The 15,519-nt window shown below is 43.5% G+C and overlaps 1 protein-coding gene across 4 annotated transcripts in view; it reads right to left on the reverse strand.

The window, feature by feature from the left end:
* Positions 1-14,660, reverse strand: part of PITPNM3 (PITPNM family member 3) — a 52,726-nt gene extending 38,066 nt beyond the window's left edge. For 3 of the 4 annotated variants that reach the window (XM_012568722.5, XM_030288210.4, XM_030288208.4), the window contains exons 1-3: positions 14,010-14,660; positions 5,529-5,624; positions 160-267 (exon numbers count right to left, since the gene is read on the reverse strand). In XM_012568722.5, coding sequence (XP_012424176.2) covers positions 160-267; positions 5,529-5,624; positions 14,010-14,031 — 226 coding nt within the window. In that variant the 5' untranslated portion in view covers positions 14,032-14,660. The remainder of the gene's footprint in view (positions 1-159; positions 268-5,528; positions 5,625-14,009) is intronic. The other variant, XM_012568721.5, reaches the window with a different exon arrangement.
* Between the last annotated feature and the right edge of the window lie 859 nt (positions 14,661-15,519).

Below are 15,519 nucleotides of genomic sequence, written 5' to 3' on the forward strand. Positions count from 1 at the left end.
ACATATCTATGTAAATCTTTTAACTATGGTATACTGTAAAATGCCTTCTTCTAAAATTACTTCTGTAGATTATTTACAAAGTAGCTAAAAAGTAATTGCTTCAGTAGTCAGACGTTCTTGTTAACCCTTAAGCACTATGTAAAACAAGCTAAACGTTACCTTGATTTTCTTCAAGCTTCCCAATTGTTTCTATTTGCTCAACAAGGTCATTTGAGTTCCACTGGCTCATGCCTATGAGAATAGCATTTTTTCCTTCCACCATCTCTTCTGTAAAAGGAAAAAGAACAGAATAAATTGATGTCACAAACAAGAGAAAAAAGACAGGGTGAGAGCTAGCAATCAAGAGAGAAATAAACACTCACTAGAGCCCCTGATGGGAACATATAACAGGTTATGCGGGACTGTCCAGGAAAGCTTCTTGCCTACTCATATGCTTTACAGCAATCCTGTATGCTTCATAGATTACATACAGGAAAAACATGGAAAAGAGAGGACTGTCTGAATCTTTTCTCTCTTGAGCAGCCACTGCAAAACAAAGTCTATAATAATCACTTTGAGTGTTAGAGTGGTTGGTTGGTTTGGATTTTTTTTTTTTTTTTTACTTTTTTTATTTGAAGAGCATTCAAAAGGCAGAGCAGAGGGAAACGCAGACACACAGACCAGTTCAAGACTTTTCTCCTTTTATCAAAGGCACCTGTGCTACCTAAAGCTTTACATTTTCATCTAGGGACATAATGGAATGGAACCAAGCCCACAGCACAGAGAACCATCTCTTTTATTGAGATCCTATCCAGGAATTGGGGTAGGAAAAACTGAAATCACAAAACACAACCTGTAGATAGATATTAACTCTTTTGTAAAAAACAAACCCAAAACCAAACAGGCCTAGAAACTGTAGGAAAATATTTTCCCTGAATTTAACAGCTATTTGGCAAGAAGGGTGCATCAATCTTTTCTTAATAAATTTACTCAAAGCACTTCAGCCTGGAAGTGGCTGGATACAACCCAGAATAGTCTTTGTACCTAGGGCGAGCACACAGAAAAAAGTTAAGTAAAATAAATAATAACAGTTCTTTACTTGTTAAGGCAGATTCAGAGAATGGATCAAATTCTGTCCTCTCTTACTGTCTTTCATAGAGAGAATGGCTCTAATATGGGAGTAAAACCAGAATAATTTAGCCAGGACATTTCTGGCTAAAGTAATACTTTTCAAATACCTACCTTATAGGAGGCCTCTAAATTATTTTAAAATTTATGTTCTTTCATGTTATCTCGTATGTACCTGTCTCATTTAGAGAGATCTTGGTATTGGAGGAGAAAGATGGATACGTATAAAGGACTGTATAAATCACTTCACAGTCACCATCATATCTTATCTCTCCCTAAGTCATACCTTTTATAAATAAACAATGATAAAGGTCATTGATCAAATAAGCAAAGCCCCCTGAGACTTGATGAAATCTCAGCTGCTCCCTGAGGCAGGGAGAATCAAACAGCACAGCATTTTGCTCAGGTTTTTGTCACTTTCTCTCAGAGGCTGATTTATTTGAAGTTCTATAAGGAGGAAGGGAAGGAGCCATGATGGTTTTGGTCTCTTCCTTCCCCCCGCCCTGCAACAAGTGGTTTAAAAATCCATCTGAGTATGATGGGTATTTTCAGTGATATTTTGTGCTTAGTCCTTACTGCTGCTGCTCCTTCTGCCAACTTTTTGAAGTGTCAATATGTGTCTTGCCCCCCTGAGCCTCACACCAGCCCCTCAGCACAACTGCACAAATACAGATGGAAAAGTGTTCAAATTAGTAGCAGCAAAGAACAAACACATCTCTCAAGACCTCCTTAGGGCCTAGCCGTGATGAGTGTCTGGCTGATAAGTGTTAACATTTTACCCACAAATAAAAATAAGAGATAATGGTTCTCTACTATAGATTTTGTTTTCCTGCTTTGCTCTTCTTGAGCAAAGTCCAGTGTTGGCATTTGAAGACCAAGCAGCAGCAGCACAGCCGATGGCCCGAAACACTGGCAGGTGTGTGCAGAAGGTACAAAGACCAGTGAAAAGAACTGAAAACAAATGAGAGACGTGCCTCCAGGGCTGTGTTATGGAAGATTTCTTTTCAGCTTAAAGGGTGTGGGGAAATCGGTATGGGGGTGTTTGCCTGTCTGTTGTGGAAGTCTAATAAAACAGACAAATGGGAATGTGCAGGCTTCTCTGAGCAGCTTTTCAAATCTGAGAAAAAGTGTTAGTCAACCATGGAATTTCATATACTGACAATTTTGTGATGATGTATTCAGCTGTAATTTTCATCTTCTGTGATCAGAGGTATGTTGCAGTTAAATTATAAGGTAATTTCCTGCACCAAATATAATTTTTCATGTTGACACTGTAAAATTCCTGCCTAACTCATGGCATGTCACAGAGAAAGCAAGAAACAAAGGAAAGCCAGTCAATATAAAACAGTAAAATATTACTTCTCCCTTTCCGTATGAATTTCACTGAATTAAGTAGTTAGCCATGACAGATGAATCAACAGTGAAAACATGTACAGATGTTTCATCTCAAATACAGGTGTTTGATTCTCTATTTACAAGGCTGCCAGCAGAAACTTCTTTGTTTGAGAAACTGAGATTTGACCCCAGCTGTTTTTCAGAATACAAAAGCAGCTGACTAATGTTATGTTTTAATGGTGCCAACTGCTGTGCCCACTGTTTCCTACTTCAGTCTGTCTATGAAGTACAAATTACACATGGGTAGATGTGGGATAGCTTCCAAATTCTCCCATGAAGAAACCCCATAGTACTCAACTCCAGCTGCACTGTGCACCTGCAAGAATATCAAACATTGATGAAGCACTCTGTATAAGTAACAGAGAATGGGTAAGGAATATAGGTAAGAAACACTGCAGAAAATTTTATGCTGGAGACAGAAAAAGGGTATCAAGCTACCTCATTTGTAGGAGGTGAAAGCCACAGTCTCTGTCCTGGACAGGTCTCCCTCACTCCAGCACAAACAAACTCCTCTTGTTTCTTTGGTGCTAAATTTAACCTACTGATAATGCCAATTACTTCAGCCCACATGTATGTTTTCCTCTACCAAAGACACAAGCTCCCTTATCACCAAGAGAGCTTCTGAGTGTAGAAACGCTTTCTGCTTCTTTCGCTAGTATTTATACCTCTGTGTACATTTATTTTCCTGACATTTAAACACTTTATTTCTGAAAGGCTGGTTGGGAGAAAGCAGAGATGATACTAAATTAGGAGGACCTACGGACTGCCTCAAGGGTAACAAGGCCTTGCAGAGGGATAGTAACAGACCACAATCACCAGCCATATGAAATTTAACATGTGTGAGTGCTGGATTGTGCACCCAGGATGGGGAAACCCTGGGTAGACCTACAAACGGTGGGAGAAGGGGCTGAAGAGAAGCCGTGGAGAAAGAGATCTGAAGGTTTAAGTGGATGGCAAATTGAATAAGAGTCAACCATGCATCCTGGCAACTAGAAGGGCCAGCAGTCCTGGGGTGCATCAGACACAGTACCCTAGCCAGCTGAAGGAAGGTGACTGCCACACTCTGCTCTGGCACAACCTCTCATTGAGTCCTGTGTCTAGTTTGGGGTGCCATAATACAAGAAAGATCTAAAGCCATTAGAGAGCATCCAGATGCGGAATGGCCTCAAGACAAAGATTTATGAGGAATGATTGAGGTCCCTCGTTTTGTTCAATTTGGAGAAGAGAAGACTGAGGGGAGACCTCATCGCAGTCTGCAATTTCCTCAAGGTGGGCCATGGAGAAGGAGTTCTGATACCTCTCTGGTGACCAGTGACAGGATATGAAGAAATGAAAATCTATCTAAACAAAACTTGATTTGAAGAGCATTTTTGCAAGATAACTATCAAGTAATCTAAACTTGGAAATACATCTGTCAACTCAATATGGACTATGTCCAGCAAATTCAAAGTGCATTTCTTGTTCTCGGTCTACAATGCATGCCTCACCAGCTCCAAAAATGTACGCATCAAACTGACCTTCAAAGCATTACTGAACAATGGATCTTGACGATTCAAAAGAATATTCTATCAAGCACAGTAAGTGATTATACTCCCAAAAGACAGAATCTAGCCACACTTTTAATCTATTCACATCAAAGAAAACTATCCCATCTAGAATGTCTAAAACACCATCATTTTAGTTCTCTTTATGGAGAAAAAAATTGAAGTATGATTTGGTGCTCAAGGTTACAACTACAGCTTCACACAGAATTTGGAAACATTGCTGAAATCATCAAGACAGCTATTTTAAGCACATGGTAGAACATTGCAAAGCACAAAGGCAGTGTGGAGGAAGATCAGCATATGGTATATTTCTTTTATATTTCCAACTCTTCCATTCACTAAAGCTTAAGATTTAAATGCAGCTTAAACAGTTTGGGTATCCTATTCTCATTGAATACCCAGTGGGAAAAGATCACCATCTCTCATTCTCTTCATGCTTAGATGTCTCACATGGACATTTAATTTTGATCCACAGAAACAATTTATCACATATTATTATCTCTCACTAAAAGTTTATTATTAGGGGATTAACAACTAAGTAACAGATGTTGTTCATTATCTTTACATAACAGTGACTTTTTATTTCAAGTTACCATTATAATAATGATAGCAACTGTCATTGCAAGCATTTCAGACTACATAGAGACTACTTTTGACATTAAAACTTAAGTGTTTAGGAAAGTTCTTTCAGAAAAAGCAAGTGAAATGTGCCAGAAAAGCGTAAATTTTGATTCCTGGAAACAAAACCAAAACCAGAGCCCCAGCCTCCCACTCAAGGTGGATGATTGTGTATGCACACAACCTACAAATTCTTCTCCCACTTCAGAACAAAACGTGGCATGTTACCAACCACGTCAAGATTCAGGGCCTCACAGATGACGTAGGGAGTGCTGCAGTTACCTTAGCTGGCTAGAGCACAGTGCCATAGTCACAGGTTTGATCCCCATATGGGCTATTCACTTAGGGGCTGGACTCAATGATCCTTGTGGGTCCCTTCCAAGCCAGAATATCCTGTGATGAAATCCGCAACATTCAAATACTGCTCCTTGAACATGAAGAAATCCCAGTCCCTCCAGAGGAAGTTTTGATACAGTGGAAAACCTAAGACATTAGTCTTAACAGTTGGCCAATCAGTAACATAGACACTCATGGCCTTCATCAGGAACTGTGAACAAGAACACTCCCATTGTAACCTCACACACCGTCTGAGCTGGGAAGGACCAGGGTTAGACCCCAGGAGGTCTGCACTGGTGGTGTCTTGCTGCTTCTGATGCCAGACTCAGCTCAGAGCATCTCACTCATCCACGCCAGCACCTCACCAAACTCCTGTAAATTTAGGTCCATTCACAAATCCTGGGTAGAAGAACTGATGGAGGTTTTGTCTGATAAAGACAGTTGTCAGTTACCACCCATTAAGGAGTTTACTTAGTTGTTGCAAAATTGGGGGAAAATGGGGAGGGGAGGACAAAAATGTGTACTCACCTCGTGCATCAAAGAATTCATCATCGGAGCTCTCTACAGAGTCTCTGAGAACACTCTGCATGTGCCGCTGAGCACCACCAAATCGGCATGGGCCAGCTGGAAATACAAGGAGACTCCCATTAACACAAGGGAATGCTCACCTCTGCTCCAGAAAAGACCCTGACCCAACATATTAATGAACAGTTTGTGTAGGTGCCTCAGGAGGATGGTCATCATGCACACTTTAATCTCAACTATCAGCCAGCCAGAGCTCTCAGGATGGCAAAAAAATACTTCCACTTACCAAAGTGATAAAAACAAGTTTGTGTCAAAGATAAGCCTGCATTCAGCTAATGCAGTGACCTCAAAAGATAAACTCTTTCCTGTTGAATTCATCTGACTGTTCCGTTCCAACACTTGAATTGCACGTTGTTTCTAAGACACAAAGCAGCTTTTCCCCAGGACACAACAGCAGCTCCCACTTAAATTCAATTTAACTCCTAAAATAAGTGCCATCTTATTTGGCACACAGATTTGCAGACGAGCTACTTAATTCTCACTCACTGAACTGGTTCCATCAGAGACCTCTGCTGTGCTGGGGCCTGGGGCTTTCACTTGAAGCTTGCCATTTGAAGACAGGAAGGGAAAACCACATTAGAATAGGTACAGTAACAGATATAGTCATGACAGCTTAGATGGTCCTAATGGATTATCAAACTAATTTGCAGTTAGTAAACCAGACTTGCCTAAATATCTGAATTCTCCTTACATCTAAGCAACCCAAACTAGAAAGAATTAGTGAAATATATTCCTTATATTAACAACAAAGTCTCCCCACAATCAGTGGAGAACCAGGGATCAAATCAACCATACCCCTAACAACACGATCGTAGAAAGGACACTCATCACCCACCAGAATAGTGTCCTTCATTTTATTCATTTCCACAAATGATGACATCAAACCTGATTCTAATATCCTGAGCCCCTGGCCGCAAAAGCATTCTTCTTCTCTCAGTAGTAAAAGAGCAACTCAAACAGAGGAGGCATCCTTCTGTATTATTCTTGAGAAAACATGCCACTAGGTCACAGCCTTTTGTTCTTCATTTACTCCACCTACAGCTGAACTAATCAGAAATATAAGTGAAGAGTGGTAAGAAGCAGCATATTTTAGCTGGCCAAGACATGAATAAAAACAATAATCAATTAATAGCATTTTAAAAAGGTTAAAAATTGGTTATTAAGAAGTAAATAAAAATAATAGTCAATTAATAGCATTTAAATATGCTTTTTAAAAATTGTTATTAAGGAGTCAGTATTCATTACAAGAGTATAGCATGTATTGGGAATGTGTCCAGTGATATCTGGCAGCTACTGGAGCCCCTCCATTCAGATACATATCTATCCTAAAATGCATCACTACAGTCATCAAAGCAGTGGTAGAAAGAACACTACTCTGAACTTCAAATGAAAAAAGTCTGCATTGGGTCAATGCTTGGAAGAGCAGGCATTCTAAAATTCCAAAAGCACAAGGTGGGAGGCACCACAAAAAAAACAGTGATGAATGGAGGGTTGGACAGAAGGAGGGAGGGAGCGAGAGAGGGGGATAGAGTGGAACAAAGAACAAAAGGAGGGAAGAGGCTACAAAAATTAAAAATTGTAAAAATTTCAAATGTACTCCCAAGCAAATAGCAATTCCCTGGAGAAGAACTGCCACTAGCATGGCTGAAAATTAATAATAGTACTCAGACCACAAAAAAAGCCCATGGGTCCAGGGACCTTGCTGTTTGATGTAGAATGTGAAGAGAGGGCAGGGAAAACTGTCACAAATATCCAGGCATAAATTCTGGCTATGAGAAAAGATCTTGGGAGCATAAGTTTTATTATATTGCACTGTGAATAATTCTAGATTTAGAAGCAGCTTAAACCTAACCACAGTCAGCAGCATAAATATGCGTAAAGCGCACTGCAACAGCTCTCCACATCTAGACTGATTCACTGGCTGGACTCCATTGCATTGCTCTAATACATTGGTTCTTTTGAGTCTGCTTCCTTCTGTGCCAGCAGATTAGCATTAGGCACCTCCAGATGACTCTATTAACATTTCTTGATTTTATTAGACACAGGCATTGCCTGGACTCACTGATTTGATTTACACTGTCAACTGCTGCATATCTTACTTTATAATTTTGTTTCAGAGAATTAAAAGACCAGCCCTACTTCAGAACACAGGTGAGCTCCTCAGTAATGACACTTTATGCTTCTACGGCAGTGAACCTACCCTTTATCAGATCAGTCAGCTGACTCTTAGCAGTCATATTTCAGAAATTTTTGCAGCTGGGTAGCAACTTTCATCTCATTTCAGTTGTTCAGTATCACAATTTCTGATCAAAGAAGGGGAAAGCATGTAGAAATGCCTTGAGCACTACATGATCAATTTGCAAGTCACAATAGTTGAACTGGAAGCACACACACTAGTTCCCCACAAGCTGTCAGGGCAGCACAACAACAGGGATAGTAGGATATAAGAGTAACATTTCCCAGAGGTGGAAGGAGAGCCCAGAGAAATGCACAGGTGCTTTTCTTCTAGAAGAAGCAGAGGTAAAGATTCCTATCTAACCTGTTCTCTCTGCACAGAACTGCCAAGTTCTGTGACAGTCACCTGTCACAGACAGAGCTGGCATGGGCTTGCCCTGAGCACAGAGCCACAGTAAAAGCCAGGGAGAAGAAAAGAGCAGAGCCCTTTTGCCCCATCGTTGCAGCACTATGGACAGAAGCTCAATGTTCTAATTAGGCTAGTGCTAACTGTAAGTAATTGTAATTAAGATTACAATCAGGGATTTTCCTCAGTAAAAAAAAAAGCTTTTTTTCCCCTTCAACAAAGAACAGCTGGAATTTCACTGGTACTTTGCTTCATCAGTGATCTGGTGACTGATGGAGGTGCTGTGCTGCATGTTAGATATTGATTTCCTTATCCCTGCTATGTATATATAAGGATCACAACTGAAATCTATATCCTGCATAACAGCTTCCATAAAGGGAAGAGCCACAGATCACAATCAGCTGCAACATCTTGTGATAAGCAGCAAAATAGCGAGGATCTTATTTGACTAAAAATTGCTACAGAAATAGTTCCATGCTCTCTTATGCAACACTCGCACTTCGGTTGAAGGCAAGTCAGACTGCACCTCTGTACACGTCATCCTAATTCAAATGCAAGGCAAATTTAATCCTTGGTGTTTAGTGAGTGTACATAATTCCAGCAAACAGCAGAAGAAACAGTTCCCACTCACATACCAGCAGCTTCTAATGCTGTCAATCCAGAGAAGGAACAACCCACTAAAATGATGCAATCTCTGATATGTTCCACAAATAGACCTAAAGAGCAGAACAGTCATGGAAAATGCCAATTCTACTTTCACCCACAAACACCAGCAGGTTAATTCTACCATAGTTCCATAAAAAATCAACAGCAGTTGAAAAGTATATAGAAGAGAAGAATCAGCTCTAGCTTCCTCTGGTCAGGAGGCATAAACCCAAATTCTTTCCAAAGATGTCCTTTTTTTACAAGCTGGCAATGGTATGACAATTAAGCAGTGCATGAGCACACTTCATTACATGTGATATGAGGGTGATTCTAAAAGAGAGAGGAAAAAAAAAAAAGAAAGAAAAACACAAGAAGAATTAAAAATGACCCTACTGGTCATTAGCCAACATTCTCAGGACTAAGGAAATGGAAACAGAAAAACAGGTAAGAAGTGAAGTAAGGCTGAAGAGGCTCTGAAAAAGTTTAAGAAGCAAAGGTTTTCCTCTGAAAACAGAATAGCTAATGCTGTTGATTCCCAACTTCAGTCACTTTCTTATATCCTTTGGAAGGCCTTGTGTCTAAAACACATTCATCATAGAAGTTCCAAGCATCCTAAGACAGAACAGCTCACCATTGTCACTCAACAGTATGCACATGTTCTGCTACCAGTACCAAAAATACTGCTTCAATATTACCTATTAAACAAAGATTGTATTCAAAATGCACACCAATTCTGGAGAAAGAAAAGGTACCTACTTCACTTTTCCACTCCAGTAACTGGCATCAATTCTGACAGCACAAAGCAAAACCATACACTACAGGCCCCAGGTCCTTAGGTGGCATACACCTAGAGGTGAAAGGTGTGAGAGCACAAGAATATCTTCTGGAAAAAGAAAGGAACATTTTCCTGTGAAGATGATGTCCTCTAAGCATACCTTACTAAGGCACAGGATTGAATCTGCTACTGGATCTAATGAAAAGAAAATTAATTTTCAAATGCAGCAGGAAATAAGCCTAGCCCTGCTGTGAAACCACAGCCATGTTACCTTTCTTCACTAGTTCTGCCTTCTCATCAATTTGAAATAGCTTTTAAAAACACTTACTGCAACTATAAAAAAAAAACAACAAAACAAACCCATTACTGGAGTCATCACATCACTGTTTACAAAAGCACTTTATGGGCAGTACCAGCACATACTCTCTGGGAATTAAAGAGTATAATTTCATTCCTGAAACATACTTGTGAGGGCAGAGTAGCAGCACAGTAGGCTCAGTCCAGAAGCATCAGTTTAAGAGTCACTCCAGCATCTCCGTCTTCTCCTTACCAATGCATGTATCACCGCATACCTTGTCAGGCAAGCAGGACAGACAGAAAGTAAGCAGGATAACCCAAATGCCAGCCAAAACAGCCCCTTGTGTACTGGTAGCATCACAGGTTGGTTCCAGAGGCCATTCTAGCTCAGGTGCGCTCACACCAGACTTGCCAGGAAAATGCATTCAAGCAGCTTGGGGTAAGAGCAGCAGTTTTCATTGGATGCAATTACAGCACTGGGCTTTACCATAAAATGATTTCAATATTATTTACCTTACTGTCATATTATCAGAGATTTCATGCTTTGCAGCAGGCCCAGCCTTCTTCTACATCTTTTGCTTGGTAACATTTTCCAATTTCCAATCAAGCCCAGACATAAGCACATGCCAGAAGACAGGCAATCATAAAGAAAGCACTCCTAAATACTATCACCACACCTAGGTAGAGCTGAAACAGCACACAGTGTTCTTATAACTACTGGAAACTCAGTCTTTTACACAGTCAAATATTGAGGACTGAATTAATCTCAATTTAAAAAAAATAATAAATAGACTCTATTTACACAGATTAAAAAATTTCCACCTGTCAAAACTTGTTTTAGAAGCACACCATTTTGAATTCAGGGGCAGTTGTCTTAATAAAATTTAAAAGCACAAGTCATTTTTCCATTTGGATAAAAATGCTGGGTAGGAGGAATGACCTATTGCTACTGACTGTTGTTGCATAATAATATTTCCTTCTGTTTTGCTGGTTTCAGATGGTTCTTGCCTACCCATTAAGTGACTTAACTGAGCTACCCACACAGTGTTACCTAGTGACTATGAAGTTAAGACTTACTGAAGGCCAACTTCACCCACTATTATATCCTAATTATGTTTTATTTTTAATTAGAAAATGTAAAACTGAAGATGAACGTTACAAGTATGTGAATTTAACTGCTGGAGGCACTCCTAAGACTCACGAGCTCATACAAGACAGAAGGAGATGCTGATCAAACGAAGTCCTTGCCTGCACAATGACCACCAAAAAAGATGGACCATATATGACATCACTGATAGCAGGGCCACATAGAACTCATCCAAAATCACAGAATGAATCTGCATCAGAGACTGGAACTGAAATGAAATCGGCTGAAGCTGAAATGGAACACGCTTAGCAGAAGGGGCTGAGGAGGGGCATAGAGTGGGAGGCCTATAAAACTGTGAAGCTAAAGGAGGAGAGGAAGAAAAATAACAGTGGGAGGTAAGAGGGAGGGTAGAGAGAACATAAAATGCAAAAGGGGATGGGGAAGAAAAAAGTGGAAGATCAAGTCAAGATTTCAAGCTCCCTTGTCAAAATACACAGCTGACAAAGCCAGACATAGTTACAGACAGAAAAAAGTCCACACAAATTGCAGGTTCTCTTGTCAAGAAGTGAAAGACCTAACTGATGGCCACTGTGGTCAAAAGTGGCCAACACAACCAGCTCCTCTCTCCCCTTCCTCATTCAGTGTCTTTCATGTCACAGCAATTTCACAGCAATAAATCCCTGGTTGTCTACTCTGTATATCCCTCAACTGGCAGTTCTGCAGCAGATGGTAAGGATGGGCATGTATCTGAATATTGAGTACAGGAAACAAATCAAGAAACTAAGCCATGCAGGCCTTAAAGCCCCTATTTTAAGGTACCAGTAACATTTGCAGTCCTGCACTTTACAGGATTACTAGTGAGGTGGAGGAAGAGAGAAAAGAGGTTTAACATGACTGTTCAGACTTCAAATCCTGGATCAAACTTTTCTGTAAACATCATACATCTCCCAGAGCTGTTTTTTGATGCTTCAGATGCCAGCTTCCCCACAGCCGAAATTAACCTCACCCTCCCTCTCAGTAGTGTCATCACCTCCTCCAAAATGACTCCCCAAAGCCAGAGAAGATATGAACATTCTCCAATATTTTCCTGCAATGACTGTAGGTGGACTGCCTGCAACACATCTGAAAGTCTCTTTTCATAGTGCAGAGATTCTGGCTTTCTGAGGAAGCTCTGGCATTTTTGAGTCACTGCGCTCTGTCAAAAATGAAGTCAGAGCTGAAAAGCAGATACCCTACCACTGCCACAGGGACATGCCAGGTGGTGATCTGCAATTGTCTTTATGTGGCTTTACAATCAACACTTGCAAATGCCCAAGCATTTCTGCACAGGGACTACTTCAAGTGCTTAGGGTCTGGAGTTCACTAGGTTAGATGTGGCTACTCAAATGAGTCAAGTGTGGACCATGTCTAAGAACTCTTTACAAGCACACCTGCCATTCAACAGTGAGCAAACGGCACATTTTCACTACAATTTTGGTCTTCCTTTCTATTTGAGGTAAGGCTACAGCACTGGCAGCAGCTGCCAGATAGGATACATACAAGCAAAACAACTTTTTAATATTTGTATCACATTGATACACTCAGTAAGCTCAATTTATAAAAGCAGCACATTTTCCCTACGCCTAGACCACATCATTTCTTCCAGACCTTTTTTGTGAATGGTTTCTTACTTTTCTTTGCAGTAAGTATTGACATCACAAAGCTTCTTTCAAAATCCATACTTTTTCAGTGAAATCACATCCAAGACAAGTAGTATGCTTTAAAATTCCTGTGCAAAATTGTACTTAAACATGCAAAGTATGTATACAGGCTGCATTATTCATGTATCACAGAAAGCAAAAGCAATGCCCTCTTATTTTCCTATCAAACTTAAAAGAACTGCAAGCTAATGACAAAAAAAAAAAAAAAAAGCCATGAGACTTTTTACCCATTTGATTATTTCTTCATCTTCCAAAGATGGAAAAGAAACACTTCAATCCTATATTTGCATCCTCTGAAATTATTAATGCTCTCATGCTCCTGAGTGTTACATCTCTGAGCTGCCACCAATCCATGTTTATTTTGGGGGAGTAACAAAATGAACAATGCTGGAAAAAACACCCTTTTGGGTTTAGCTTTAATACTGCCATGCTGCTGTAAAGCTGTGTCCAGACCTGGCACCAAACACCAGAAGTGTCACACAATGACCATTCAGTCATAGCAGTTAAGCCTTCACCTGCAACAGCAATCGGTTCTGCGTGCAACCTAGAAGAAAACCACCTCTGCATCAGCAACTGCACTCCCATCTGTTCTGTCTTCGTGCACACAGAACACGTGCTACCTCCTTCGACTGCATCTGCTACCGGGCACGGGACATCAGGGTGCTGCTGCTGCTGCTGCTGAGCATCCTCAAGCCCTGGTGTCAGCCCCAGCCAACAAAGCTCCAACCTCCCCACACTGCCCAGGCTCCAGAAGAAGCACGAGTTACATGAATGGGCAAGGCGCACCGCAGGCGTTCGTCAAATTCTACCCAACTGCACACCTGTATTGTTCTCTAACCACGGCTGCTGCCTCCCGGTCTGCTCCTCCCGAGTGGGCGGCAGCGAGCACCGGCCCGACCAGGCGGCAGCCACGGAGTTCCCCGGCGCTGGGAGAGACCTTCTCGGAGCAGCACTGCAGGAGCGCGGGGAGGAGGCCGGGCAGCGGCGATGGGCGCGGGCGCCTGCGATGCCCCCGCAGACCCGCACGGCCGTGCTTTGATCACGGCACCGGCAGATACGGGCGCCGAGGGCAGAGCGGGCCGTGGTCGGTAACGACGACGAGGTCAAATGTACCCGCGCCTCGTTCACACGAGTTCGCGTTCAGCGCTCCGCGGGGCCGACGGCGAAGGACGCAGATTCGGGGCAGCCACGGAGCCGCGGGTGGGCGGGGAACGCGCCGGAGCTTCGTCCCCGCCGCGCCCCGGGGCCCGCGCTCCCCACGGGGCCGCCCCATCCCGCCCCGGGGGCCTCGCTCTCCCCTCGAGACTGCCCCATTGCGCCGCGCAGGCTCAGCGCTTACCTGGGAGCGGTGCTTTCGCCATTTCAGGGCTGCCCGCTCGCAGCCAAGCCGTCCTCAGCCGGGTCAGGTGCTCGCCCGCTGGGCGCTCCGGCACCCTGCTCTCCGGCGCCCCATCGGCTTTCGGCAGAGGCCCCGCGCCGCCCCCTTGCCCGCGGCGCTGAGAGACGCGGCCGGGAGACGCCGCCGCCGCCGCCGCCGCCGCCGCCGCCGCCCGGTGCCGCCCGCCCGCCGCTGAAGGCGCAGCCGCCGTCGCTAAAGGCGCAGTGAGCGGCTCCGCGGAGAGCGGGGGCCGAGCCGGGCCGGGCCAGCTCGGGGACGTGGCTGCGCATAAACGGCCTGGAGAGAGCGGCCCCGAGGTGCCAGCGGCCCCCCGCCTCCGGCAGGGACCTGGCGGCAGGTCTCGCCCCGCCGCTGCCGGCAAGGATCCTCCGCCTGGAGCTCGCCTGGCCCGCAGTCCCCACGACACGCCTCCCGGGAGGGGTCGCGGCTCCCTCGCCGTCCGGGCGCCCCTCGGAACTGCGAGCACGCAGAGCAGGAGGGGATGAGGCCCGCACCGTGCCCGGCTCCTATCCGGGGGCCGCGGGGCACTGTCCCTACACCGGCCCCTGCTGCTGCGGCACTGCCCCTGCCAAGCCGCTCCTGCGAGCGGCTGCTCTGGATTTTGACAGAAAAATTCCTCCGGGTGTTGCCAAGCCCCGTGTCAATGCAGTGGCTGAACAACTGCAAAACTGCCTTTTAAGTCAGCCATAGGCAAGTGGCTTAAAGTCTGCTGAAAGCTGAATTACGGAACTTACAGGGTTCGTCCCTCTTCAAGAGCCTCACTAGCAGCATGTCTCTAAAAGTTGAGAAACGAACTTCTCCAGAACCCCCAATAACCGGGAGAAATTAATCTTAAGGAACGTGATAAGTCACAGCACGTCTTGTAGAATCGATGGGAGGAGGCTGGAAGAGAGCTTAGGAGGGATTGTACATTACTACCTGTGTCAGAACACCACTAAATAAAGGGCAGTTAACAAAAGTTTTGCCCCCAAAATCCTACAATTTTTCTACGAAGCAAACATAATGTAACCAAGTCCTAAAGCAACTTACAGGCTCTGTGCCCACACCAACTTGGTAGGTATAATTACATGATTTGCTAGGGGCATTGCTTAGCAGTTCATTCAAGAGCCACAGCAAATACCCCTGAGAACATGGCAAGCTAAGTGGTTTTGCTTGAGCCTTAAGTGGAACAGCCAGAAGACCCAGCAGTTCCTACCTCCAGAGCCAGCTGCAAGTAAACTATGGTTCACCTTCCCCCAGCTATGGGTGACAGTGCTAGTACATGCTGTAGTTTGCCCTTGAGCCACATTGCCTCTGCTGCTGGACACAAGTCCTGTTTAGAAGATTTGACAAGGATTGCTTTCCCAAAGGTGCTACAGTGTCACTAAGCCATCAAAGAAAGCAATCCTAGAGAAAGACCATGGATATATAGAATCATACAATATGCTGTGCTATTCCAATGAATTCAGAG

Source organism: Taeniopygia guttata, chromosome 19 (assembly GCF_048771995.1).
Source record: "Taeniopygia guttata chromosome 19, bTaeGut7.mat, whole genome shotgun sequence".
NCBI classification, from domain to species: Eukaryota; Metazoa; Chordata; class Aves; order Passeriformes; family Estrildidae; genus Taeniopygia; species Taeniopygia guttata.